Source organism: Candoia aspera, chromosome 1, assembly GCF_035149785.1.
Source record: "Candoia aspera isolate rCanAsp1 chromosome 1, rCanAsp1.hap2, whole genome shotgun sequence".
Lineage (NCBI taxonomy): Eukaryota > Metazoa > Chordata > Lepidosauria > Squamata > Boidae > Candoia > Candoia aspera.
In genome coordinates this window covers 339,751,470-339,777,761 of record NC_086153.1, presented here as the reverse complement: position 1 = coordinate 339,777,761, position 26,292 = coordinate 339,751,470, and the positions used below count along the sequence as shown (strand labels likewise).

Genomic DNA, 26,292 nt, shown 5'->3' with positions numbered 1-26,292 from the left:
CTTTTGTCTTTAAGATGTATATATTGCCTTTCCAAACCACTTTATCCCCGAATGGCTTATGAAACGTTTTATTACAATTTGCTTTTTCAAATGCAAACTAAAAACAGCCACTAAATGTAAGCATACAGTGTGGTGGTGTCTCATGAAGGCTGCAAGTTTTCTCGGGATGAGAGCTTGTGGTCTCTCATGAATGTAGGAAGAATGCACAGACACAACTTCCTCGGGATGAGAGCCCCAATTCAAGCCGTAAGCTCTCTTTTATTATTCTTTTACTATAAACATGAAGCTCATATTACAAAGAGCTGACTGGTCTAAATAGCAGTGCTTGGCTCATGTAGTCCTCGTGATCTGCCTCCTGGCACAGCTCAGGTTACAGCTCGTGTTGCCTTGTGAGGAAAGTTTTTGCTATAACCTTATCCACTATGGAAGTTCAAGGAAGGTTCAATGAAGATAAGCACAACAAGGCCACTGCCGTGGTTTGCCAGCCAGCAGGATGCACGCAATGCTATCTACAATACAGTACGTATAATGATGCATGCAAACAGAGAAATGGAGACCATTAAACCAATTCTTTTATTAAATTTATTATACCAACAACTACCAAATTTCTTTGGTGATTTTTAAGCATTTAAGGTATGATGGCCTCCAAGCAAGTGCATCTTCATCCTTACCCAGCAGAAGAGGAAAAAGTCTTCTGAGCTGAAAAGTAACAAACAGCAAAATGACCTTGAAAATATATAGTTATTTTTCTCTGACTGGAGACAAAATTTCTTTGCTATAATATATTCTTGAATGAAGTCCTCCTGTGGCACTACATATTCTTTCTCATCAGGAATACCGTCTGAGTGTGTGCAGAGTTCTCATTTTAAATGAGAGAAGTGATTCTAAAGTAAAAGTATTGAAAAGAAGAGTGCCCCTGAACTTTTTTTTTTACCATAAAGATGTAAATAGGGGAGCTTTCCCTGAGATTATCAGATGCCCTGGATTTTTGCCTTACACAACAAAATGCCTAAGAGGGGAATCAGAATAAAAAAATAACAGGTTTTTATAATAACATTTATATTTAGCAGCCTTCAACTTGCATATTTGTTTGGAAAGGTTTTGTTTGGAATGATGAGAAGGCAAAAGGATTTTTTTTTCATTTTATATAAAAGAAGGCAAATAATAGTTCCGTGTGCTGTGATTAGGAGTACAGGTCATCCTCATTTAGTGACCACAACTGGGACCAGCAACTAGGTTGTTAAACAAAGCAGTCACTAAGTGAAACCCCAACTGTGCTTATGAACTGGCTTCAGCTTTCCTTTGCTTTACAGACCTGTGAAGGTCGTAAATGCGTGCTTTGGTCACAAAGTTACTTTTTCATCACTGTCGTAACTGCAAATGGTCGCTAAATGAGGCAGTCGCTAAATGAGGACTACCTGTATCAGTTGCATCACTTTCCTGCACAAGAGCCAATGCAATCCCAAGCAGCATCGAGAGATTAGTGAAAAAAACAAGAGAAGTCACTCTTGCTCTCTATTCTGATTGGTAAGATCACATCTGAAATATTGTCTCAAAGAAAAATCTGTAAGAGAGAACTTGTGCATATTTTCAACCCACTTACAACATATTTTCCTCTCCCTTTTCACTTGGCCCCGTAGGGACAAGACAAGTTTTGTTTTCTCTACCCAAGCAGGACAACACAGAGTAGCTACGTCTCCAAATTTTATTATGGGTTTGCAAAGCCAGGTCAAGCACATATGGTCATGTTCAGTCACATTCCATGGGCAAGGCCCCAAAACAAAGAAAACCGTATATTTATAATCAAGCCACAAGGAACTACAGAAGTGTAAAAACATGATTGGTTACCAGGAAGCCCAAATGCAAAGCCATGACTTTCCACTAATTCTGTCTTTCTGACCAACTGTCAGCCCTTCAAGGCAGACCAGACCAGGAAATCAAAGTTATGAATGCTAATACTTCTTTTATTATAAGGTTACAATAACAGAATCTTGCAAATCTGAATGCACTTCCCCCCTCCCTCCCTTTATCTTTGTGAGAACTAGGGAGGGTCTTGTCTAAGACACTTTCTCACATTACAGTTCTGCCCTGGACTCAGATTTCTTTTACTCTGTTGTTGTCTTGGTTGCGGCTCTTCCTCCCGTTCCTCAAGGTTTTTCCTTCTGCCCATGACATCAACTTCCTCTTGAAGCCTAACCACTAATAGAGAGTTAAAGCTATGCTTCGTGCTTGCTGGTTAATGGCTGCTATACTTAAAACTCTTGCTATGCTCAGAAGCACTTAAATTCTTCCACAGTTTTCCAGTCCTGGGCACCCTGTTTTAGGAGGAACACAAACTGGAACACGTCCACAGAAGAGCAGCCAAGAAGAGAAGGGGCCAGGAAGGAAACCCTATGAAGAATAGATGATGGGGATGTTTATCCTGGAAAAAAGAAGACTGCTGGGAGGCAAGATGGAGGTCTGCAAGTTTTGGAAAGGCTATTATGTAGAAAAGGGGGCAGAATTGTTCCAAGTTGTTCCAGAAAACAGGACAAAGAAGAGAGTTTTAAATTACAAGGAAGCAGATTTTGGTTGGACTTTAGCAAAAAAAAATAAATCCTAATCTTAAATGCTGTTTATCAACAGGACAGACTGCCTTGGAAGGTGGTGGAGTCTCCTGGGCTCAAGATGATTAAGGAGACTAGAGAGCCAGTGGTGGATTTCTGTACTAGGGAGGGAAGGGGGTTGGACCAGATGATCTCTAAGGTCCCTTGTAACCCTAACTTCTGTAAATGGCACATTCGAACAGTGACTAATATAAAAATGGTATTCCCTGTGACCCTGTATGGAAGTGAAAGTTGGACTTCAAAGAAGCAGGATAGGAAGAGTATTGACGCCTTTGAACTTTGGTGTTGGAGAAGACTCCTGAGGATACTAGGGATGGCCAAAAAAACAAAAAAATGGATCATTGAACACATCAGCCCAGAGTTCTCCCTTGTGGCACCAATGACCAGGCTCAAATTATTCTACTTTGGACACATGCAAAGACCCAGCTCTCTGAAGAAGGCTCTGATGCCAGAGGAAGAGGATGATCAGCAGCAGGGTGGATGGACAGTTACAGCAAGACCTGAAGGGACAGATTATGTTGAAGAAGGTCTATTATGCGGCTTCTAAGAATCACCACCAACTCAGCTAGCTCTGTTGAGAAGTCTGTAATGATTGGAAAGGTGGAAGGAAGGAAGGAAGGAAGAAGAAGAGGACAACCAGCAGCAAGGGGGAGGGACTCAGTTACACGGGCGATGGGGGCACCCTTGGAAGACCTGAAGGACCAGGTTAGGGACAGGTCCTCCTGGAGAAGATCTACCTATGTGGTTGCGAGGAGTCAACACTGACTTGATGGCACATACTCAATCAGTCAATATAAGAAGAACCGGAAAGAGCCAGATTGGAAAGAAAAACCAAGTTTGGACAGGCCAGACTCTGTGGGAATCCCACATCGATGAAGGCGCTGCTTCCACCACATGAGGAAGAACAGCAATAGAAGCTTCCTTGCTATGGGATGCAGGGCTCCGATTCCTCACTCTGGCTTCCAGGATGCTCCAGAGGCCGGAAGACTCCAGGTGCTGTACTCCCCGTTACCCAGGAAGTCCTTCGCGGCCACTTGGATGCGGTATGTTACGCCAGAACGGATCCCGGTCAGGATAAAGGAGGTTTGCTCAATGGGCCCAGTCTGCGGGAGGCAAAGAAACATTATCTGATCGTATCTTAAAATGGAGGCAGCAGTTTGCTAGGAAAAAATTAAAGAGAGGGAAATGTCTTGCAGCAATCTGGTGACTTTCAGCATATTGGACTACAAATCCCATACTTCTTGGACCATATGGTGGGTAGGAATCATGGGTCTATAGTCATACCCAGAAGACACCGCCTTGGGTTAAAATCCCAAATTGTGGCTCGGATTCAAATCCTAGCCCAGCCACGGGACAAAAATCTTAGGTAGCAAAGAAAAACTCGTTAAATTCTTTAAAAACAGCTCCAAAGCTGGAGGATCAGTTTTAGTCTCGCAATATCCGGAAGCTGCATATTCTCATCTTTGAATGAGATGCTCAGAAAGAGAGGACTGACTTCTCTAAAAGAAGACATGGTGAAACCATACCGTCTGGATCGTGCTGACTTTATCGAAAAGCTGCAATGAAAATGCTGTCTGCAGTGTAGAAAAAAAAAGTAGAAAACTCCCTGCTCACAACACAGATCCCTACTTGGTTACCTGGGGGAACACACTCCCCTATCCTGCATTTTTTGCATTTAAGTAGCTGTTGGCTACTTAAGTACAGGTAGTCCTTGACTTACGACCACAATTGGAACCAGAAAGTCTGTCGCTAAGCAATGCGGTCATTAAGTGAGTCACAGCCGATTTTACGTCACTTTTGCCCTGGTCATTAAGCGAATCACATGGTCGTTAAGCAAATCCAGCTTCCCCCATTGACTTTGCTTCTTGGAAGCCCCTAGGGAAGGTCGCAACTGGCAATCACGTGACCCCCAGGACACTGCAACCATTGTAAATACATACCAGTTGCCAAGCACCCGAATTTTGAACACGTGACTGTGGGGACGCTGCAATGGTGGTAAGTGAGAGGACCAGTCACAAATCATTTTTTCCAGCACCATTGTAACTTTGAACGAATGGTCGTAAATCAAGGACTACCTATGGCTCATACCCCAGGGTGGAGAAGTATCTTTCCATCCAATCCAGTCTTTACCAAAACATAAAGGGAAGACTGTGGTATATTGCTAAAATTCAATAATAAAAAGAGAACTTTAAAGATGTCTGCTCTAAGGTAACAGGTAAGGTAAAGGTAAAGGTTTCCCTCGACGTAAAGTCCAGTCGTGTCCAACTCTAGGGGGCGGTGCTCATCTCTGTTTCTAAGCCTTAGAGCCGGCGTTGTCCGTAGACACTTCCGGGTCATGTGGCCAGCATGATGACACGGAACGCTGTTACCTTCCCACCTATTGATCTACTCACATTTGCATGTTTTCGAACTGCTAGGTGAGCAGGAGCTGGGACTAGCAACGGGAGCTCACCCCGCCGCGCGGTTTCGAACTGCCGACCTTCCGATTGGCAGCTCAGCGGTTTAACCCGCAGTGCCACCGCGTACCCTAAGGTAACAGGACGTGGGGTTATTTCCAACCCTCTCACTCACCATTCTGCTAATGCTTGATCCATCCCTCAAATAACGGATCCTGTATTGAAGGGGGAAATATTCTGGGTATAACCAGGAACTAGGGGGTTTCCATTGCACAAGCAACTTCTTTCTCAACCCTTGGATTGGGGAGACCGTCAAGTTTTCTGGAGGGTCTGGCTGGACTAAGGAAAGCGGAGGAGAGAATTGAACAAACAAACAAACAAAAACTCAACAACTGAAACAAAGCTGCCCACATAAAGATGTGTATTGTCTTGGCATGGGGATCCCAGCTGCTAGTCCGTATCCCGTAAAACTGTCAGATCTGCTCCTGAAGGAGGGACAGTTTTATCCATTTTCCACCGGCTTTCTCATTCGCCTACAAGGAAGTCCTGATCGCCAGTGGGGATCAGGCAAAGTGTTAAATAAAAGTGTCAGATCCCCCTTATCAAAGGTTTCACGGAAACCCTTATCGGAGCATCTCCCATCATTTCCTTCTCCAAAAAATGGAATCCGTGTTCCCAGATGGGAGGGGGTGTGAAGTTGGAGTGTCAAGTGGTTTATTATGGCTATGGAGGACATCAAGGTCACGGGGTTGAGATATGCCAGGAATATCATCTGGATGGGAGGGGGGGTGACATGGTTTCATGGGAAGGGGACTAACTAAGTGAGTGTAGTTTTAAGTTAGGTTTGAGCGGGACCTCTTTATTCGCAGCTTGCCTTCTGTACCATTCATTACGCTTCATTAAAACAGTTAAAGGAATCCTAGCATCCTGACTGTGATTGTGTGAATGCTCGAAAAATCAGGTGCTGACAAAAAGGCTGGCATAAATACTTGCATTGCGTTTGAATGTAGATTCCTCCCACACGTGCCAGCAACACCCACATTCATTTTCTATATGCTCTAACCCAGTGTTTCTCAAACCTGTCAACTTTAAGACATGTGGACTTCAACTCCCAGAATTCCCCAGCCAGCCATGCTGGCTGAGGAATTCTGGGAGTTGAAGTCCACATGTCTTAAAGTTGACAGGTTTGAGAAGTTGCAACCTAATCAAATAGGCTAGGTCTGCAGCACACCCAGAGCCCCCCACCCAAAAAAAACCCCTAACCAAGAGTAACACTACATAAATTGTACAAATGCAGCTGCTGGGATTCTAGCCAGCCTGGTTATAAATGGGTTGTGTGAACCTGACCAGTGAATGTTTCTTCTAAGATATTAAAATTGCCGTCGGACGGAATTTCTGCTGCAGGGCCAGACGCAGAACCCAGTTCTCCTGTTTCCTCTGCTAGAGGACAGGCTGTTTTAATGCCCCTACCAGAGGTGAGAGTTGCCGGCAAACTCACTGATCTGATTCAGGAAGATTAAAAAGAAGTTGGTCGCTGTCCCCAGAGGATTCACAGCCGTCACGTTGAGCACATAGGGACTGGTTGAGAACATCTGTAGGGTGGTAATACTGCAACTGTTGTCCCCCGCAACCAGTTGGACGCACTCATGCACTTCTCCCACTAGGCCGTGCCTGAGTTCGCAAAGAAACCTGGGTTGAGACCTACATTCCATAAGCAACCGCTCAAGGGCCATGTGAAAAGGGGGCCCAGTGTCTTCAGCCAAGAGGAGAAGGAAGGAATGAATCCAGAATCATGCTGCGCCTCCGTTCCTGTTAAGTCCTGATCCTCAGTTTTCTCTTGCAGGATATGTAGGATCTGGGGAAGCTCATGGCCCTTAGGTCAAAGCAGACTGCGGCCCCAAGCCCCTCCTTGGCTGATCTCATCAGCAGGATCAGCCCCACCTTGTCCTTAGATGGGAGACCACCATCTCCAGCCAGCATTCATGGACTTCAACTCCCAGAATTCCCTAGCCAGCAGGCATGGACTTCAACTCCCAGAATTCCCCAGCCAACATTCATGGACTCTCCAGAATGCTGGCTGGAGAATTCTGGGAGTTTATTTTATTTTATTCATTTGTTTAGCACATGTTTTCCACCTCCCATCTCAAACACGAGATGGGAGGTGGCTGAAGTCAACTCTGGACTCTCAGTTGAAGTCCCCACATCTTAAAATTGCCAAGGTTGAGATTCACTGTCCTGGAATCATGGGGGCTCCATCCTGGAGTGTTTCAAGCCAAGGTGGGAAAGCTATTTCTCCGGGAGGGTCTGAAGATCCCTGCAGGGCCAGGGGTTGAACTAGAAGACTTCCAAGGTCCTTTTCAACCTGATGATTCTAGGATTGTTTGGTTTTTATCAGTGGCAAGGAAGTGGGGTGTCCAAAAAGTCAAGATGGCAATCACGACCATGCAATCAAAGTCCTACCCCCCCTTTGTTTATACGTATCAGCCCTGTCTTTGCAGGCTCCCTTCTGAACCCTCTGGAGCTTCTCAATGTCCGTCTACAACCCCCCAACTCCAACTTGTGCAGAGCACAATGGAATTCTCACGCCCGGTCATCTGAATACTTCGGTCAACACAGCCCACGATTGCATTGGCCTTGGCAGCTGTTGGCGTCACACAACCCACCTCAACAGAGCCTCCATTTCTAGGAGCAGTCTGCTTTCAAATATAAGTTGGCAGGGGGTGACCAGCCACAGCAGAGAGCCATAACCTTGGGGTAAGCCCTGGGGGTGTCATGAGACCAGGCACACCCTGACCGGAAGTTCTGGGAGGTGCAGCTGGATCTCCCGAGGCATCCTGGGAGAAAATGTCTGGCTACGTCCCACAGCCTCGCTTTTTACCTGTAGGTGGCAAAGAAAGATGTGGGCAGGAGGGTCTTGGTTTCCACAGTCCAGGAGCAATTGACCACTGGGTAGCTAATGGATCTGCAGCGGATCGATGGTTTCTCTGGAGGGTCTGCCGAGCAGAAGCCAAAAAGGTGAGACACACAGATGTGGGTCCCCTCTTTCTTTGCTATCATTAATAATTAGGAGGAATAAACAGAGCCAGATTGGTCTAGTGCAGTGTTTCTCAACCCTGGCGACTTCAAGATTGTGGACCAACTCCCAGAATTCTGGGAGTTGAAGTCCACACATCTTGAAGTCGCCAGGGTTGAGAAACATGGCATGAATGAATGAATGAATGAATGAATGAATGAATGAATGAACGAACAAACAAACAAACAAACAAACCACCTATGCAGCATCATTTTGGCTCATTCCAGATGGCTACATTTTGTTAAGAAAGAATTTGGTGGCTCTCAGGCTTCTACTCACAGCCCAGCTGGAGATGAATCCTTCGCAGGGTCTGCCCAGTGGTGGCATCCTGGCAGCTGTATTCGCCTTCCTGGGCCAAGCTGGCGTTCTGCAAGATGAAGCTGCCGTCTTTTTGCACCCCCTTCAAAACAGTCTCCAAAGTAGTGTGGTTTCTCCATTCCACCCCGGATGTGCCCTCGGGAACAGGGCAAGACAAGACCACTCTGGATGCCCCAAGTTCGGCATACTGAGGGTAGACGGGCCCTATGTGGTCAAGAAACAACAGTGGGGTTAGGATTAGCATCCAACATTTGCATGGCTCATCCTGAACTATGGTGTGCTTAACCATAATATAACTAAGTCCTAATTTGGAGTGTGGCCCTGCAGTGCCCCCTAAAGCAGTGTTTCTCAACCTTGGCCACTTTAAGATGTGTGGACTTCAACTCCCAGAATTCCCCAGCCAGCATGCTGGCTGGGGAATTCTGGGAGTTGAAGTCCACACATTTTAAAGTCCACACATCTACCCATCTTAAAGTCGCCATGTTTGAAAAGCACTGGTTTACTCCCAAGGTTCTTTGTTGAATATGAATCTAGTGGCTGAAAGTTCCAGGGACATTTCCATGTGGGCTGGGGAATTCTGGGAGTTGGAGTCCACACATCTTAAAGTTGCCAAGGTTGAAAATCACTGCCCTAAAGCATGAGGTAAATTAACCTTCAGGGGTGTCTGCCGCGTATGTGCATCACAGATAAAAAGCAGGCGGAGCTTCAAGCACGTCATCTTATAGGCATGCATATATTTGTATTATCTATGTATTATCTATGTTAACTATGCACTACATCCACACCCATCACCATTTAGGGATTCCTCCCCTCCTTTGGGTGTAAAATTCCATCTTGGCCCCTCCTTTGGGAGTGGAACGATCTAATAATGGGAGGAGAACTTAACATTACAATTACCTGTCCAGTTACTTTCGGACAAGATATCCCCCGTATGCGCATGCTTGCATTCTGGTATTATCTTCTGCTGGTTCTGGTTTGTATTCCCTTCCCTTAGCTTCCATTCGTGCCATCTCCCAACTTATACCGATCATGTACTTGTCAGCCTCCCTCACATTCCAACTTATTCTTAGGCATCCTTATCCCCCAGGAGAGCCTTGGAGCTCTTGAGACAAGGAAGCTATTATCTTCCTTGACAATTACAGCTTACACAGTTAGCTGAACACGTACGTTCCTTATAAGAAGGATGCAGGTAAAATTCCGTCTCCACACTACTGGAGTTATGAAGCCAATAATCGAGCCTCCCCCATCCTTCCAGTAGTCCTACCTTCACTGGTCTGAGAGGTGCCTGCATAGACAGTGGGCCAAGACAGCAGGAATATGAGGATGGACAGGATCCACTGCATCTTGAACATTAGGGAGAGAGAGTTTCAAGAATGGCTTAGAAACCAAAGTGGTGTTCCTGCAGGCGACAATTGCATTTCCCTTTCTTGCAGCCGCCAGACATGACCGACGCAATCAGTTTAGACCGGTGTATCTCAGATTCGGCAACTTTAAGATGTGGAATTCCCCAGCCAGCATTCATGGACTTCACTTCCCAGAATTCCCCAGCCAGCATTCGTGGAGTTCAACTCCCAGAATTCCAAAGTTGCCGAGTTTGAGAAACAGTGGCTTAGACGTAGAGTGCTGCTGTTAAGCCAGGGATCTGTGCACTTCCTTTTATTTGGGCCAGGGAATTAATAGGTTTGTTCTGAATTTCCCAGCATCGCTTTGACCCACCATTTTCCAGTGAACAGAGCATCCTGTGCCGAAAGAATTGCAAACGCCACAGATAGTAACAAAGGCCAAGCTTTTAGGATTCCCCCCCCACCCCTAAATGTGGAAGGAGGGGAGAACTCAACGGAAATGTGCTAGTCAAGGCTAGGCTGGAAAAGTCACAACTCTTTTTTTTTAACCAGAGGAAGCCAGATTTCTCTCTTTTTGCTTCATCCCTGTTCTCCGTCCCCCCACCCCCACCCCGCTTTTGTCTTATTTACAGCTTATCTGTGAAAGCATTGCCCATAAATTGCAGTCAATTCTCCGAAGAGGAAGCGTTGCTTCAAAGTTCCCTTTCTCCCCTGTGGCAGCTGCAAGAGCAGATATCCAGAATGGCAAACACAGATGTTCAAAGTCCCTTTTTGCTCTCCTGCATGCACCCAGATGTTTATTTGGGTGTTTAGGCTCCCCTAAACATTTGGGATCACCATTTCAAAAAAAAAAAATCCTGATTGTTACTCTCACAACAACCCTGTGAAGTAGGCTCATTGGCTAGGAAAAGTAAAATCAACGCACCCAAAATTTCTGCAAAGTTTGCTGCTCTTGTAGCTTAACCCCCCCCCCCTTTCACTGGTGGCCATTTTTCTTTCATGCCGATTGTTTTCACCCCTTCTTTTTGTTTATGGATTTTTGGACGGCGAGTCAGGTGGGATTATTCTTTGGCCTTACTTCATTCTCAAACCTGGGGCTCCCTGTCCCACGTTTTGGGGCACAGCTCCCAGATGAGAGCTGGGAATTCTAGGTTTTGGAGTTCCAATGCATTTGGAAGGCACCCGGTTGGGAATGATGGGAGTTGGAATCCCCACGTGTCTGTGGAGGGTGCCAGACAGAGAGGGAAGGGAGGGGAAGGTGAAAAAAGATTGTAGGGGGGGCAAAAGGGAGGGGAGAAAAAGGCATGCCCTCCCCCATTTTTAGATAATCTATGACAGTGTTTCTCAACCTTGGCCACTTTAAGATGGGTGGACTTCAACTCCCAGAATTCCCCAGCCAGCATGCTTTAAGGTGGGTGGACCTCAACTCCCAGAGTTCTCCCATTCATGCTGGCTGGGGAATTCTGGGAGTTGCAGTCCACCCATCTTAAAGTGGCCAAGGTTGAGAAACACTGATTTATCGTAATAGCTTATTGCAGAGGGAACATGGCCCTCAGTTAAAGAAACAAAAGGATTTGCTCTCACCAGCATAAAAGCCTCAGTCTTGTCCTCTGGACTGACTTGTTCATGCCAGCCTTCCTGTATTTCTCTAATTTGGTTTGTCTGTGGCACTGCCCCCTTGGCTGACCCTGGACGGGGCACCAGGACCCTGTTGCTTACCTTAAAATGTGCATCGATCCACCATCAATACTGGGCTAGCAATGCCTTCGACGGGAGACACAGGCCAGTCACAAAACCAGGTGACGGGGAAGGACGAGATTGCAACAGACCATTTCAACACGCCGAACGCTCGTTCTGACTTGAAAGTAAACATTTCTCGAAGGTCCTTCCAAAGAGCACTTGGTGTCTAATTAATTGCCATTATATTTCAGCTTCTATTTCACTCTTGTATTCTATTTTTGTCTTGCACTGTTGGTACTGTTGCTTATTGTCTTCAGTATTACTATTATCTGATATGGTTTATGATTTGGATTATGCTTATTATGGACATTTTCTACGGTTCTATCTACATACTACTGAAACCCTGGTGTCTGTTTGATAGTTTGTAACCTTTAACTGGGCAAAGCAGAGCACCGTAGGGCAACAGTTTTTGAACCAAGGCACCTCAAATGGGCCAACTTACAGAATGCGTCCAAAATCCAGGACCTGTGACTCCCATGAAATAGAAATTTGGCACATTTTATAAAACATTTGATGACATAAAACCATCATGAAACATTTGATGACATAATACAGAATGTCATAAAACATTTCCTGTGGTTAATTCCTGATGTTTGACTTGGCTATACAGTTCAACATGGGCTACTTTCTCTGCCTGAATTTTTAAGAACTTTTCCCGTACATTAGAAGTTCTGCCATTGTTGAAGGCACTGAAGAATCTGGTAAGGAAATATCTCCGAAACGATGACCCAGTGGGTCATGGGTTGTCTAGCCTTGCTATAAACTTGCATGAGTCTTCAGCAGTATACAAACTGAATGAATGAATGAATGAATGAATGAATGAATGAATAAGTGTCAAACGGAATGAATGCATGAATGAATGAATAAATGTCAGACAGTACCTCCAGCCTGCCTTACCATTTATCCAGAAGTTTAATTCTATCATGCTGTCTAAATTGAGATACCAACTTTTACTTTACCTAGAGGGCATACAAATACCAAGAACAATGCTATTGGGAATGGTCTGCAGACTTACTCTGAAAGAAAACAACCCTAAATTTAAGAGGACATCCCTACCCGCCCAAAACGGGAGGGAAAATATTATGAATCTCTGTTGCGATATTCAGCCTTCCCACTTTTACAACGTGCAGCTGAAGTCCTGGAGATCTGCATCCGCTTTCACATATACATGAGTGTGTGACACACTTGCCTATGGTTGGGCAAAACAACAAGAAATATTCAGGGATGAAAGTAATCGTCTGTAAAATAAGGTAACCATTTATGAGTGTCACTGATTCTCCCCAACATCCTCAGATATCCACTGTATTTTTGTTTAATGCAAACCACTCTCACGTTGCTGAGAAATACACAACTACAGGTAGTCCTTGACTTATGATCGTTCAACGGTCCGAAGTTATGACGGCCTTGGCATGGGTGCTTTATGGTCTGTAAAGCACTTCCAAGCATCACAAAACACCACCACCCACAGTCACATGATCGCATTTCAGGCGCTTGGCAACCGGCTCGCATTTATGACCAGTTGCAGTGTCCCATGATCACATGATCGCGTTTTGCCAGTTTGTTTGCCGTTTTCTGGCAAAATAATGCCCATTGGGGAGCTGGATTCACTTAACGACTGCTGTAAAAATGGTCGTAAAATTGGGTCCAGTCGTGTGGTGATTCAACTTACGACCGCAACGACATGGTGGAAACTCTGGTCCCAACTGTGATCATCAATCAAGGACTCCCCATATACACATTCATGCAAAAAAGAAGGGAAAGAGGGCAAAAAAGGCAAGAGGAAGGAGTCGCTCCTCTGAGAATCTGGCAAGTTCAACAGAACATTTATTAAAATCTGTGTCCTGTATACCACTCATCGTAAGAAGCAGGAAGCTTTTTACAACAACCGAGCACTCTTCCTACCATGGAAAAGGGTAGGATCAGGAACCAGGAAGAAGCACATTTCATTGAAACTTTCAACCCCATCTGGGGCAACGATGCCGGCAAGGAATGGCTCAGCTGGAAGGGTTGAAGCTCTGGAGAAGCTCTGGGGAGAAACGATGCCACGGGAAGGCAAGCAGGGTGTTACGCAGTTGGGTAACACGCTTGATTTGCTACCCCACAGTGGTTATCGACACCTTTCACCAGGCGCATGTAGCCCTGCTCGCCCCACTTCTCGGACCAGCTGGGGAAGGAAAGGGAAAAAAAAGAGATTAGCAGGTGAACACCTGGCAGTGCACGGCAAGAACTATGGCTCTTGAACCCTTGGCCGACCAATCCATTCTATGGGCAGCTGGCCCAAATCCTCAGCATTGCCAAGGCTGAACAGTTGTTTTTTTTTAAACATCTGCCAGAAACAAAGATTGTGCAATGGATACAGTTCACGCGTAAGAGTTGGATTCCGGACTGATAAAGATTCAGGAGACGGTTGTTTTACTATCCAGCTGCCAGCTTCTCTGTTTTCACAGTGGTGGGATCTGTCCCTTTGCTGCATCAGAGCAAGGCTGTTAGAAAGCAGATCAGACCATCTCCATCCTCAGGTCCATAGGATATGTCTGGTGTAAACGGGAAATACTTCAGTTGCTGGAATTCTCCCAACGCCATCCCTTTCATCTCAATAAATCTTGTTAAAGAGAACTCTGGAAGATCAGACTCGGAAAGTTCGAGTCCTGCCTTAGGCATGAAGCCAGCTGGGGGACTTTGGGCCAGTCCCTCCCTCTCAGCTATACAGGTAGTTCTCACTTAACGACCACAACTGGGACCAGAATTTCAGTTGCTAAGCTAAGTGAAGCAGTCATTAAGCAAATCCAACTCAATTTTACGACCTTTTTTGCGGCGGTCATTAAGCAAATTGGCGCAGGTGTTCAGCAAACCTTGTGGTCATTAAGCGAATCACATGGTTCCCCATTGGTTTTGCTTGCCAGAACCCAGCCCAGAAGGTCAAAAATGGCGATCACGTGACCATGGGACGCTGCGATGGTCACAAATGCAAACCGGTTGCCAAGCACCCAAATCGTGATCATGTGGCCGTGGGGACGCTGCGATGGTCGTAAGTGTGAGGACCAGTTGTAAGTCGTTTTTTTTCAGCACCATCTCAAGTCCGATCCATCATTAAACGAATGGTTGTTAAGTGAGGAGAAAGGATAACACAAGGGCAATCCACTTCTGAAAACGATGCCAAGAAACTGCAGAAACTAACTTGAAGGCTATATATGTGTGTTACAAAGCATGCATTGCTGGCCCCTGAGATTTTTATTTATTTTCTTGTTTTACCTGTTAGATTTATCTTCTCCCTTTACCCCGGGAAAACACAGCAGCTGACTTGGGGAACTTTTCCATTCTATCTTCACAACAACCCTGGAGGGTGGATTGGGCTGAGAGAGAAGGGCCCAGTGTAATTATTCTGGAACCAGGTAGGAAAGATGGCAGATCCCTTCACAAGTGCCCTGTCTAATCCTCATTCTGCCAGTTAATTTTTATTTCTTTTTCTTTTTTAGTAAATTAAACAGCCAAGTGGGGAAAGAGGCAAAGATCTTTCATGAGCAACAGGGCCCCTTGGGTTCAGTCAGTTAAGGAAGATCCCTGGCTGACTTCTGCTGGGCCAGTGATGGGGGTTCATCCAATCACTAAGCCATAGTCTGCTTAATGATGGTCTTTTGCAGAACCCACAATTGGCTTGGCCCACACCACACCCTAAGCCAACCCCAAACAAACCATGTTATGGCTTTAATGCAAGATGTGAATCCAGGCCCCTTCAGCTGAGCCTACCTAGCAGGATTATTGTGGGAGGAGAGTCAATTATAAACCTCTCCAAGTTCCTAGAGCAACTATGAGTTGCTGTTGTTCTTGTTGCTATTTCACCCCGCCTTTTTCATATCTAACTCAAGGCAGCAAACATACCTAATACCCCTGCCTCCTCCTACTTTCCTCACAACAACAACCCTGTGAGGTGGGTTGGGCTGAGAGGGAGGGACTGGCCCAAAGTCACCCAGCCAGCTTCATGCCTAAGGCGGGACTAGAACTCTCCTACCGCGCCTGATTGGCTCTTGGGCTGAGAGGGAGGGACTGGCCCAAGGGCACCCATTGGCTTTCAATCTAACACATGAATCAGTTTGGCCTCTCACTCTTCCCTAGCCAAACCAGATGATGAAATAACTGAGATTTCACTTAAAGCCCCCAGTATTTGATCTTCCTCCTCCACCCTCCCCCACCTCCTCTTTGATCACCTGTTCTTTAGGATCCAGTAATTTGTGGCCGTGCCACCCTCCTGCGTGGTGTTGTAGCCCACAGCCAGCATGGCGTGGTTGACGTGGTGGCCGCACCAGCTGCTTGTGAAGATACCTGGGCAAAGAAGAAATTCGGAGCAGAGAGAGATGGCATTCCGAAACTGGACAGCAGGGAGCATCTTGCACATCTGCACATGTGCACGCACACATTTATTGTATTTATTTGTTTATTTTATTAATCAAATTTATCACCACCCATCTCCCAAAAGGGACTCTGGGCGGTTTACAATAAAATACATGTGCACGCCCACTCCCACATTTCCATCAGTCTTCAGTGCACTGTGTGTGTCCGGGAAACGGAGCCTGGGTTGATCTTCAGCAGGCTAGACTTGTTTTAATAGTTTGATTTTACATTTTTTTTTATTGCGTGCCGCCTCGAGTCGCTTTTCTGTGAGATGGGTGGCTACATAAATATAACAAATAAATAGACAGACAGACAGGCAGGCAGGCAGGGGGAAGAGAGAAGTTCCATGCCAACAGCCCAAATCCCCTAATCAGACTGGGGAAAAACATGGGTCTGAATTTGATTTGATTTGATTGATTGATTTTTAAAAAAAATTTTAAACTTTATTTTATTTTTTATTGATTCGATTTCGATGCTGCTTGACCCCAATGGGCTCTGAAATCTTAGAAGGAGATTCTTTATTATTGTAGGTAAGAAGCGTGCAGAGCCTTACACAAATCCGTCGATGTGGCTCTGGGGACCAATCCTAACTCTGCAACTTCAGTATAATTTTCAGGTAGTGTGCCTGGCCAGATTATTTCTAAATCCAGCGTGTTGGGCAAATGCAGAAACCCAAATCAGGAGAGGAACCAGTGTAACCCTCCATTGTTTCTCAAAGCCCTTTTTCCCAGTTCAACTGTGATGTGCAAACCTAGATACTCCATGATTTCTGGGCTAGTGGGCCTGTATTGACTAATCAGTCCTCCAAGTAAAAAAGAAAGAGAGCTAGAGTGGCCAAAAAATGAAGTCACCCTATTAGCCAGCAAACTGGCTGGAGAATTCTGGGAGTTGAAGTCCACACATCTTTAAGCTGCCACGGTGGAGAAACACTGCCTTAGGGGATGCATCCCAAACACTGATTGGCTGCAGTGTCCAAGCCACGCCCCCTGTCTGTCCAACCAGGAAGGGGTCCTTGAAGTTATATACACCCGCCAGTACCATCTTGATGCAAAGGCTCATGGGATACTAGTCAGGACCAGGAGTTTTGGGGAGGCGGGGGGAAAATGGGTGGAGTACTTGTATCCCTCCCCAAATATACACACACAAACACGCTACAGCTCGTCCTCGTTTAGCAACCACAACTGGGATCGGCAACTTGGTCATTAAGTGAAGCAGTCACTAAGTGAAAGCACTCCTGTGCTTACAGTATGACTTCAGCTTTCCTTTGCTTTACAGACCTGCAAAGGTTATCAAGGCAGGGATGGGTCTACTTCTTCATGACCGTCGTAACTGCAAACCACTGCTGTCCAAGGCAGTCGCTAAACGAGGACGACCTGATTCTAGCCCACAGATCTGTCTCGTGTCCATCAGGAGCCCTACCGATTCCCCATCGCCCAGCTCTCCTCACCTGACTTATAGAAATGGAACTGGAAACTCTGCGCATCCACAGCTAAGGACACCGGTCCCACCATGGCCACGGCCTGCTCCAGGGCCTCCTCGTTCCCCGCCTGAATCTGCACAAAGGAGGTACAGTTGGCCACCCGGGCCTCGGGGTTGTAGCGACATTTCAACTCCTCCTGCAGAGACGGGACAGGAAGGCACAGGAGGCGTCTGGGAGCCCCTTTCCAGACTTCACACTTCTTATTTCACAGCGGAATAAACTCCAAGAGGAGCAGGAGGCCGAGGGGGCGTGGGCCCGGGGGCCCGCCTTCCAGGTGGCAGCCGCCACGTTATGGGGTGGCCTGGCCCCTGAGATATAGGGAGCCCCCACCTTGCCTGCATGCTGGAAAATAGTCAAAACCACCTTCCAACAGGTTTGGGGGAGGGGTGGCGGACCTGGGTGGTCGCTGCAATTGTTGAGATACTATTAAAATAGAATAATATGACCTTTTAATTGTAATAAGTAGCCTACCGCTCGCCATGACAAGGAGGATGTAATCAGTGAAAAATGGCACCTAAATACAGGAGCAATGACCTCCAACAGGAAGCCCCCAGATGCTCCTCACGGGCTCCATGGCTGGAGAGGCCATGCCTTGTTCCCGCCCTCACCTTCTCCTGGTAAGGGTAGTCGTGCTCCGAGTTGATGCCTCCGTTTTCCCGAACATACTCCAAGGCCTGGGTGATGTACCCTCCGCGACAGCCCCGGTTGCCCAGCTTCCAGGAGCAGTCCATGAGGTTCTGCTCACTCAGGGAAACCAGCTTGCCCGTCTTCTTGAAGAGCAGACCTTCCAGGCCTCCGGTGGCACTGAAGGCCCAGCAGGACCCACAGTGTCCCTGGGAAGACAGCAAGAGCGTGGGAAGAGCCCTGCAGGATCAGGAGGCCAACGCCGGTTGCCTTGGCTCGTAATTGCAGGAGGAGGAGGGGGAGGACATGGGGGGCATTCCATAGCGACGGAGCAAAGGTGGAGAAAGAAAGCTGTGGTGGTGCCAGTTAGCGCACTTGGCGCCGCATCAAAAGACCTAGAAAAGCCCTTGGACACAGCTGGAACGGAGACAAGAGCCACTCACCGATGACAAAAAAAGTCGCATTACTTGGAACAGCCCATACGTTATGGCAATATCCTTAACTATCCTAGACCCTTGGCAAGGATCCAAGCGTTAGAAGTCCCAAATTCACACAGAACTATCTGGCAGGCTGTATAGATAGCGATCAGAGCAATAGTTACAACAAAAATTGAATCATCACCTTCGTGAACATTACCAAGGTGTGCTCAGATAAAGGAAAAACTTCATCCAGTGAAATTAGTCCACAGCTTAACGGCCAACCAATGTTGGTTAGCGTTCAACATGGGTTTTGTATAAACTTAGCCAGGAAAAGCTAGTTGGACTCAGGGCCTGATTCCATTCTCAGAACTTCCTCTCTCCTTATTTAAATCTGTCCTTTATATAGAACAATGAGGACTAGAAGCTTGGGTGGGACATTGGTGCCAAGCCAGATGGACCTTGTTGGAAACCAATTAAAATAAATCAAGTATAACCTACATAGATATTACAGGAATGTCCTACAATGCTGGAGCAATTTCTTAATGCTGGGTTAGAAAGCGGTGGTCACTAAGAATTGATTCTGACTTGATAGCATTCAGCTCTTAGAAATGGGGATTTTTTTTCTTTTTTTTCCTTTTTATTATATTGGTATAAATCTTGACACATTGTATTGTTTCAATACCTTAATATTTATACAGCATTGATTGAAGTTATTGACACTGTATTGTTTAGATAACTTAGAGCAGTGTTTCTCGACCTTGGCAAGTTTAAGATGGGTGGACTCCAACTCCCAGAATTCCCTAGCCAGCAAGGCTGGCTGGGGAATTCTGGGAGTTGAAGTCCACCCATCTTAAACTTGCCAAGGTCGAGAAACACTGACTTAGAGTATTGGAAATAAAGGAAAGAGAGAAGATATTCTGTCACTATTAGTTGCAATTTAGGATATTGATATTACGAGCATAAAATTATTTGCCTTTTTCATACAAAATTGAGTATAATATTAGACAAAAAACTGCTACCGGTCGCATCAAAGTATTTGTTTTACAATAAATATTTCAGTCTTGATGTAATTACTTGGTATTGAAGACTCCATTGTATAATTGTCCTTTCTGTGTTTCTTTTAAGTGGGGGCTGAAGCTGGCAAGAGCTTGGCATGTGGATAAGGAAGGAGGGATGGAACAAAAAAAAAATCTAGCACAGCCTCCAGGTTGCATGTTTTAAATACAATGAGAAAACTTCGAAGTCTAGAACTGAGAACTTGATCTCTGCCACATTCCCTCTGAAATATTCAAAGAACATTTGGACAGAATATTTCATCCTATTTTGCAAGATGCTCTTTTCAGCCACAAGAATGAGAAACGTGGCTTCAGCGACAACAAAGCTCTAAACCAGGATTCCCATTTTGGCCACCGAAATTCTAGCTTGGCTACGAAATCTCCCGGACTCACCTGATCTTTTACAGGGGTGACGTAACCCTTTGTGCGCCAGTCCACTTCCTTGGGCGTCTCCCTTGCGGCTGACTCTGGGAATGAGGCAACTCTCTCTTCGTGCTGTTTGGCCCGATCGGGGTGGAAACCATTCAACATCTGGTTAAACTCCTCATCTGTCTGGGGAAGAAATCAGGACTTCGGTCTTTTGCTTGTTAGTCTTACCTTTCAGCAGGACAGCAGAGCAAGCCGGGGAGAAACAGAGGCAGAGAAGGTCAAAAAGGAAAATGGACTTGGTTGTAAGGTGTCATCAAAGGGAGGCCAATCTGCAGTTCTCTAGACTTTGGCAACTTTGGCAAGTTTAAGACGTGTGGAATGGTGGCTGGGGAATTCTGGGAGTTGGAGTCCATCAATGCTGGCCAGGGTATTCTGGGAGTCGGAGTCCATCAATGCTGGCCAGGGTATTCTGGGAGTTGAAGTCCACTCATCTTCAAGTTGCCAAGGTTGAGAAACACTACTCTGGAGCCACCTGTGATGTCTCCAACTGTAGAAGACCTCTGGATCACACTGCAACCCCACCTTTAAAAAACCGCCTCTGCTTCTTCAAGGACGCCACAATCTCTCTCCGTGATGGAAAACCTGCTGGCCAAGGGCCAGGGAAACTTCAACTCCCTCAGCCTTCATTGGCAACATGGTCAAGGACACTCCTGGCCCACCCTGGTCTACCTTCAAAGGGGGGTGCTATAAGGCTACTTCCTCTTTTTAAATGATGCAGGGGAATTACTCTGACTGCTGGCTAGGATTTATTGATAACTTGGCCAATTGATGGCTTGCTATTCCAGCTTTCCCAGACCGGTGCTGATCTCCTTTTGCACCCCACGTCCACTCCTGAAGGCTGCTCCCCCAAAGCAGCTCCCCCCCACCCCACAGAGGAGTTTACAGTCCCCTAGTCAAGCCTAGAGCCCCTCCTCCTGCAATGGCGTGTGGAAATGAGGAAGAGCCGCAGACTGGACCACCGGTGTGCAAAAGGTATCTCAGCCCACAGGAGGAGAGGGGGCGTGGGAAGCGTCTCAGAAGGGACCCTCTCGAGTTTTCCGGAGAGTAAAAGGAGAGGAGGGGAGGAAGGCTTTCAGACTTGCAAGATTAATGTCAGCCCTGCGAGGTAGTCCAGAGAAGGAGCACTAAATTTATCTTTGTTGTAAGGTGGTTACATTAACAGGATCTTGCAAGACTGAAAGACTTTCTCCCCTCCTTTCCTTTTACTCTCTGGAAAACTCGGGAGGGTCCCTTCTGAGACGCTTCCCACGCCCCCTCTCCTCCTGTGGGCTGAGATACCTTTTGCACGACGGTGGTCCAGTCTGCAGCTCTCCCTCCTGTCTCCCAAGATCGTTCCCACAGACCGTTACACCTTCCCACAGACACAAAAAGCAGCCCAACTCCTGGTGATTTATGCTTGGCAACAAGATAGACATGGGATATTTTTTCTGACTACCCCCCTCCCCGCCATTTCACAGTGGTATCCCACTGAAAGGTTTGACCCTGCTTTGTTTGTTTGAAATCAGCTCGGTCCTGCCAGCTGAACGAGGAAAGACAAGACTGGATTCCTTGTGACTTAACGGACCTATTTTTCCTACTTCCAAGTCATGGAATTTCCTAGTGGCCTCCCATCCAAATATTAACCAGGCCAGACCCTGCTGAGATTCCAAGAGCAGCCCAGGTCAGCTTGGGCTGCCATCTGACCAGGGTTCCTCACCATACAAAAAAGGCTATTATTTTAACCCAAAGCAGTCATGGATGCTACAGTGTGAATATTGCGTGACATCACAGCTCTGAGCCCATCAGTGCTTCACAACTACAAATACCATACAAAGTCTGCCTGGTTACCAGATCACCCAAGTGGTTCATAGCCAGCAGGAAGCTGTGTTTCCCCTGAGCTGCCTCCAAATTGTGCTGTTCAATTCTCCACAAATTCTTCTCCCAAACCATCCGACGGAAAGTTTCTTCCTCCTGTAAAGACACAACATGCCCATCACGTGTTTATAGACAGAATCTCTTCTCCCAACTCCCGCTCACCTCAAGAAAAAACCCAAACTTAAGGAACACTTTAATTTAAGCCCAGTTTCAAGGACAGGCCAGGATCCATCGGTCTGGCAAAAGAAGCCACAGCATTGAAACCAATAGATTTCACTTGCAAGATCTCCCAGCGGACATCCCTCCTGGGTTCCTAGCGGCCAAAATAATTTTAAAAACAACGAGGTGTGTAATATCTCAGAATGCTGCTGAGCAATGCTGCATCCAGAGCATTGTGGGGAATCTGGGGGGCACCTGCTGTTACTTTAACCATGCCTGGTGGGAGATTTGTTCTTTTGGGCTTGCAAGATTCTGCTAATGCAGCCTTGCAATAAAGTAGAATTAGCTCATCTGGGCGTGCTTCCCAAATGGACTACCTCACAAGGCCAACACAAACTCACCTCAAGATAGTCCTTGGCGTGGATTTCTTTCCATCCCTTCCATGCGCCTTCCAGGGCCAGATCCATGGCGCTGCAGAACACCTTCAGGAAGACCAGGGTGGTCACGGTGAGCCAAAAGACTGGCGGCATCCCCTCTGTCTTGGTGGGGATGACAAATATGGTGGTTAAGGATGCTCAAAACTGGAACATTGGGGGAGCACCATGTCTCACACCCAGGTCAGTCCATGACTTCATTCCCTCCCAAAATGCTGCACTGGGGGTGTGCTTTGGCTGCATCTGCAAGAATCTCAGAGGGGGTAGGGACCCTTGAGCCCATCAGGTCCAACCCCCTGCCCAGGACAGAAATCCAGATCGAAGCTTCCTGACAGACATCGGTTCCAGCCTCCATTTGGACACACCCAGTGAAAGGGAGCCTGCCATTTTTCTGGCTCGTGACTCAGCTTGCAGCTCCTCTGAGTGATAGGGTCAGCCCTGCAAGGTAGGCCAGCTCAGGAAACAGACACTGCAATGCCTACCGGAATGCTACTTTAATGTCATAGGGTGTAAGAATGGGATTTGGAAAAGCAGGGCCGTTTACTTTCCCTTGTTTATCTCGTAACGGTTCGGCCAATGTTTCTTCATCAACATCATCTCTTCAGTTCTCCCCAGACTCTAAATTCAGGTGGAATCTCCCTTCCCGTTAAGTTAAATGCATGCCTCTGGTCTTGCTCAAAGGCCTGGAATTCAACCTCCCTGCAGGTATTTGCAGACGTCATCTTCTCTCAAGGCCAAACACCTCCTCCAGTTCGGCTCCCTTCATCACCATCCCCACTGCAATTCCCAGAACTTGTTCCAGTTTCTCTGAGTGTTTCCCCAAGGGTCAGGCTGAGAACTGGCAACCGGAACCAGAGCAGGATTTAACCCAGGCAGAATGAAGAGGAACTACCACCCAGAGTTGTTGGGAATTGGGTGGTATACAGATGCTGCTGCTGATGCAGGCCACCCTTACATCACATCATGGTCCTGACTCATATCCAAGCGGAGATCATTTATAATTCAAAGCCCCCTTTCCCTGTGCGACTGCCCAGGGTCACTGGGAGTCAAGCAGCAAATACATGTAATATATTATTGTTATTATTATTAGATTTCTTTCTCTCCCAGATAAAAAGTTTTGCATTTGCTTCAGCTAAATTTCATTCTGTCCTTTTGAACCCATTTCTCTAACCCAGTGTTTCTCAGCCGTGGCAACTTTAAGAAGGGTGGACTTCAACTCCCAGCATTCCCCAGCCAGCATGTGATATCATGTAACCTTACTTGTAACCTTGATGTAACCTTACAATAATGTAAAATTTGTTCATCTGGGTGGGCTTCCTGGCCGGACTACCACTACCTCAAAGGGCTGGCAGACCCATTCTGCAGCCACCTTCCCACTGCAGACCAGTTCTGTGGTTCTGCTCCTCCCAACATGCACACGGGTGCGCACATGTGCGCACACACACACACACACACGCACCCCACCCCGAGGAAGCAAACCTTGCCTCATCAAGTCTGTAGCAATTCTAGGAGAAATAGAAGAAACCTTTTTTGCAAAACATCCAGTTTCCAAAGTTTATGGTGTTAAAAGGGGTGGGGGGAAGAGTTAGGATTAGAGTACAGGAAACCTTGTCCCAATCCCCCCCCCCACAAGTGGTCTTCATGCTGTGTCCCTCCCTCCCCGCCCCCTTGAACATTTTGGATAATTATAACCTCCTGATTTTTCGGCTAACGTTAGATCAAGCACCCACCCCCACGCATTGCCCTTCGGATCAATTCCAGGACTCGTCCTTTGAATCCCTCTTTCATCTTCAACAACTTGTATTCACCTCAACCTAAGCAGGTGATCCCTCTCCATCCGCAGGACACCACCTGGGGAAAAACCTCATCAACTTTTGTGGGGACATGCTAGGAAATAAGCAACTCCCCCACCCTACCCCAATTCTGCCATGATGTTCACGTCAATTTGTAATTCTTAAAAACTTCTACCATAACCCCATCACCACCAACCTACTCAGCACTTTGGAGGGCTGTAATGCACAAGAGGGGTGTGTGTGATCAAATGAGATGGCTGGAAGGGGACATGGGGCAGCAAGACAAGTATATCAGCCAAGTGGAGCTTCCAGAGGCTGGGGCAGTTTACCCACAAACACCAAGCGTTCCCTAGAGTTTCACGGGAGGCTCCTGCTTTAATGGAAGACGACAGCACTCCCCTGGCCAAGCAGGAGCTCTGCACCCCGAGTTATGGCCCATTTCCCCACTGCACTTACCTCTTGCTGGCAGAAAAGGCTAGAAAGAGAGATTTCTTCTGCCTGCCTGTCTCTCTGGAACAGAGAAATCACCAGGACTCCTTCCGGACTGTCTACCCCAACTTCCTTTCATTTGCCGTGTCTCCACCTGCCGTGTTTTGCAAGGGAACAGCTGAAAACCACAAATTTGCGACATGGGCCGAGCTTCCATGCAGCCTCTGGCAAGAACCCAATGCAGCGCAGGATGTGGCTCTTCTTGTGGTGACCCTGAACACACCGCCTGCTAACTCGAGTTTTCTCACGAAGTTCAGGGGAGACAAGGTTGACGGTCCTGCATCTCAGCAAGAAAACTAATGCACAGGGCTGGGAAGAGACCGGCTCGGCAGCCATGCCTGGGAAGAGGATTAGGGACCCCAGCGGACGGTCAGTTGAACACCTGCTGCAGCAAAAAGGGCCAAGGCGATGTTTGGCTGCACGAAGAGCCGGGGAGGGGAAGCTCCACGGCACTCTGCATGGTTCCAGCTATGGGAATGGCACTTCAGAAGAGATGGGGGAAAACTGGAGTGGGTTCAGAGTTGCCAGAAGAGGTGGGAGAACTTACACATTTGCTTATTAGACTTATACAGTCGCCCGTCCTATATACGAGAACCCTGAACAGCTCAGTGGGATCGCTGCAACTTAAAAGAAATAAAAACAGCGCCACATGAGCATAACTGACAACAATGTCAATATCGTCAAGTTTAAGTGTTGAAGTGGAGAGCTTCTGCCATTTAGGATTGCCATCACGGATAAAGGCCTTGGAGAAGATACTCAGATGCCGGGATGTGTTTCTACCCCCAAAGATCAGAATCGTGCAAGCCGTGGTATGATCTGTGACCCCCTATGGCAGTGTTTCTCAACCTTGGCAACTTCAGGATGGGTGGACTTCAATTCCCAGAATGCCCCAGCCAGCATTTGTGGACTTCAACTCCCAGAATGCTGGCTGGGGCATTCTGGGAGTTGAAGTCCACCCATCTTGGAAGTTGCCAAGGTTGAGAAACACTGCTCTATGGAAACAAAAGTTGGACTTTGGAGGATAGGAAGAATATTGATGTTTTTGAACCTTGGTGTTGGAGAAGACCCCCGAGAATATTCTCATATTTTGGGCGCATCATACAAAGATCTAGTTCCTTTGAGAAGTCCGTAAGGCTGGGAAAGGTGGAAGGAAAGAGGATGACCAGCAGCAGGGGGTGGACTCAGTTACAGTGGCGATGGGGGCACCGTTGGGAGACCTGAAGGCCAGGTTGGGCACAGGTCCTCCTGGAGAAAATCTTAATTGTGAGGTTGCTAGGAGCTGAAAACAACTTGATGGCATGTAATCAACCAACCACACTAACATCAACATTTCAGATCATGACCCCAAGCAAAGCAGCAGTTAGAATGGGGCCTTAGAGGTCACCTAGTCACTCCCTGCTCAGGGCAGGATTGACCACAACAGGGCTTTGCCAACTTTTTCAGGCCATGGATCTGGTTAATTCAAAAAAAAAAGTTTAAAAAATAAATCCCGGAAGCCTTGCTGCCTACCTCTCAGACACCCGAGTGATGAGTTGCCGTGAGCACAAACACCCTGGAAAGAGGGGGGCTTCTGAATGTCAACTGGTCAGCCCACACTTTCCACTGCCCCTGAGAAAATTTGCTACGGCTGCCCCTGGCTGCACTGAGCTAACTTTTCCCCCACCCTTAAGTCTCTTGCAGGCCCTTAAGGT

The 26,292-nt window shown here is 46.9% G+C and overlaps 2 protein-coding genes across 5 annotated transcripts; both read right to left on the bottom strand.

The window, feature by feature from the left end:
* Positions 1 to 1,247: 1,247 nt before the first annotated feature.
* Positions 1,248 to 11,644, bottom strand: EBI3 (Epstein-Barr virus induced 3). 4 transcript variants are annotated; one of them, XM_063290929.1, is made up of 7 exons: positions 11,456 to 11,644; positions 9,658 to 9,736; positions 8,355 to 8,597; positions 7,881 to 7,995; positions 6,501 to 6,673; positions 5,178 to 5,341; positions 1,248 to 3,709 (listed from the first exon to the last, which is right to left on the bottom strand). In XM_063290929.1, exons 2-7 carry the CDS (start codon positions 9,734 to 9,736, stop codon positions 3,557 to 3,559), a joined length of 927 nt encoding a protein of 308 aa, XP_063146999.1. In that variant the 5' UTR covers positions 11,456 to 11,644; the 3' UTR covers positions 1,248 to 3,556. The 4 variants fall into 4 exon arrangements, with proteins under 4 accessions (XP_063146999.1, XP_063146998.1, XP_063147000.1 ...); XM_063290928.1 differs by lacking the exon at positions 11,456 to 11,644 and adding an exon at positions 11,321 to 11,338; XM_063290930.1 differs by lacking the exon at positions 11,456 to 11,644 and adding an exon at positions 10,367 to 10,474.
* A 1,636-nt stretch (positions 11,645 to 13,280) lies between these two features.
* LOC134488471 (procathepsin L-like) lies at positions 13,281 to 24,689 on the bottom strand. The gene is made up of 8 exons (XM_063290922.1): positions 24,569 to 24,689; positions 22,287 to 22,466; positions 21,700 to 21,822; positions 19,837 to 19,995; positions 17,954 to 18,178; positions 17,313 to 17,481; positions 15,682 to 15,796; positions 13,281 to 13,640 (listed from the first exon to the last, which is right to left on the bottom strand). The coding sequence occupies exons 2-8, from the start codon at positions 22,413 to 22,415 to the stop codon at positions 13,541 to 13,543; spliced, it is 1,020 nt and encodes a 339-aa protein (XP_063146992.1). The 5' UTR covers positions 22,416 to 22,466; positions 24,569 to 24,689; the 3' UTR covers positions 13,281 to 13,540.
* Between the last annotated feature and the right edge of the window lie 1,603 nt (positions 24,690 to 26,292).

Bases quoted from the DNA above. Each gene is read 5' to 3' on its own strand.
- EBI3 (XM_063290927.1), bottom strand. From the start codon at position 9,745: ATGTTCAAGATGCAGTGGATCCTGTCCATCCTCATATTCCTGCTGTCT. The intron at 7,996-8,354 runs GTGAGTAGAAGC...TCTGCTCGGCAG, and splicing joins GATTCATCTCCAGCTGGGCT to ACCCTCCAGAGAAACCATCG. The intron at 3,710-5,177 runs GTGAGTGAGAGG...TGCCTCCCGCAG, and splicing joins GATCAAGCATTAGCAGAATG to ACTGGGCCCATTGAGCAAAC.
- LOC134488471 (XM_063290922.1), bottom strand. From the start codon at position 22,415: ATGCCGCCAGTCTTTTGGCTCACCGTGACCACCCTGGTCTTCCTGAAG. The intron at 19,996-21,699 runs GTAACCAGGCAG...TTTCTTCCCCAG, and splicing joins TGAACCACTTGGGTGATCTG to ACAGATGAGGAGTTTAACCA. The intron at 18,179-19,836 runs GTGAGTCCGGGA...CTGTCTTCCCAG, and splicing joins TCACCCCTGTAAAAGATCAG to GGACACTGTGGGTCCTGCTG.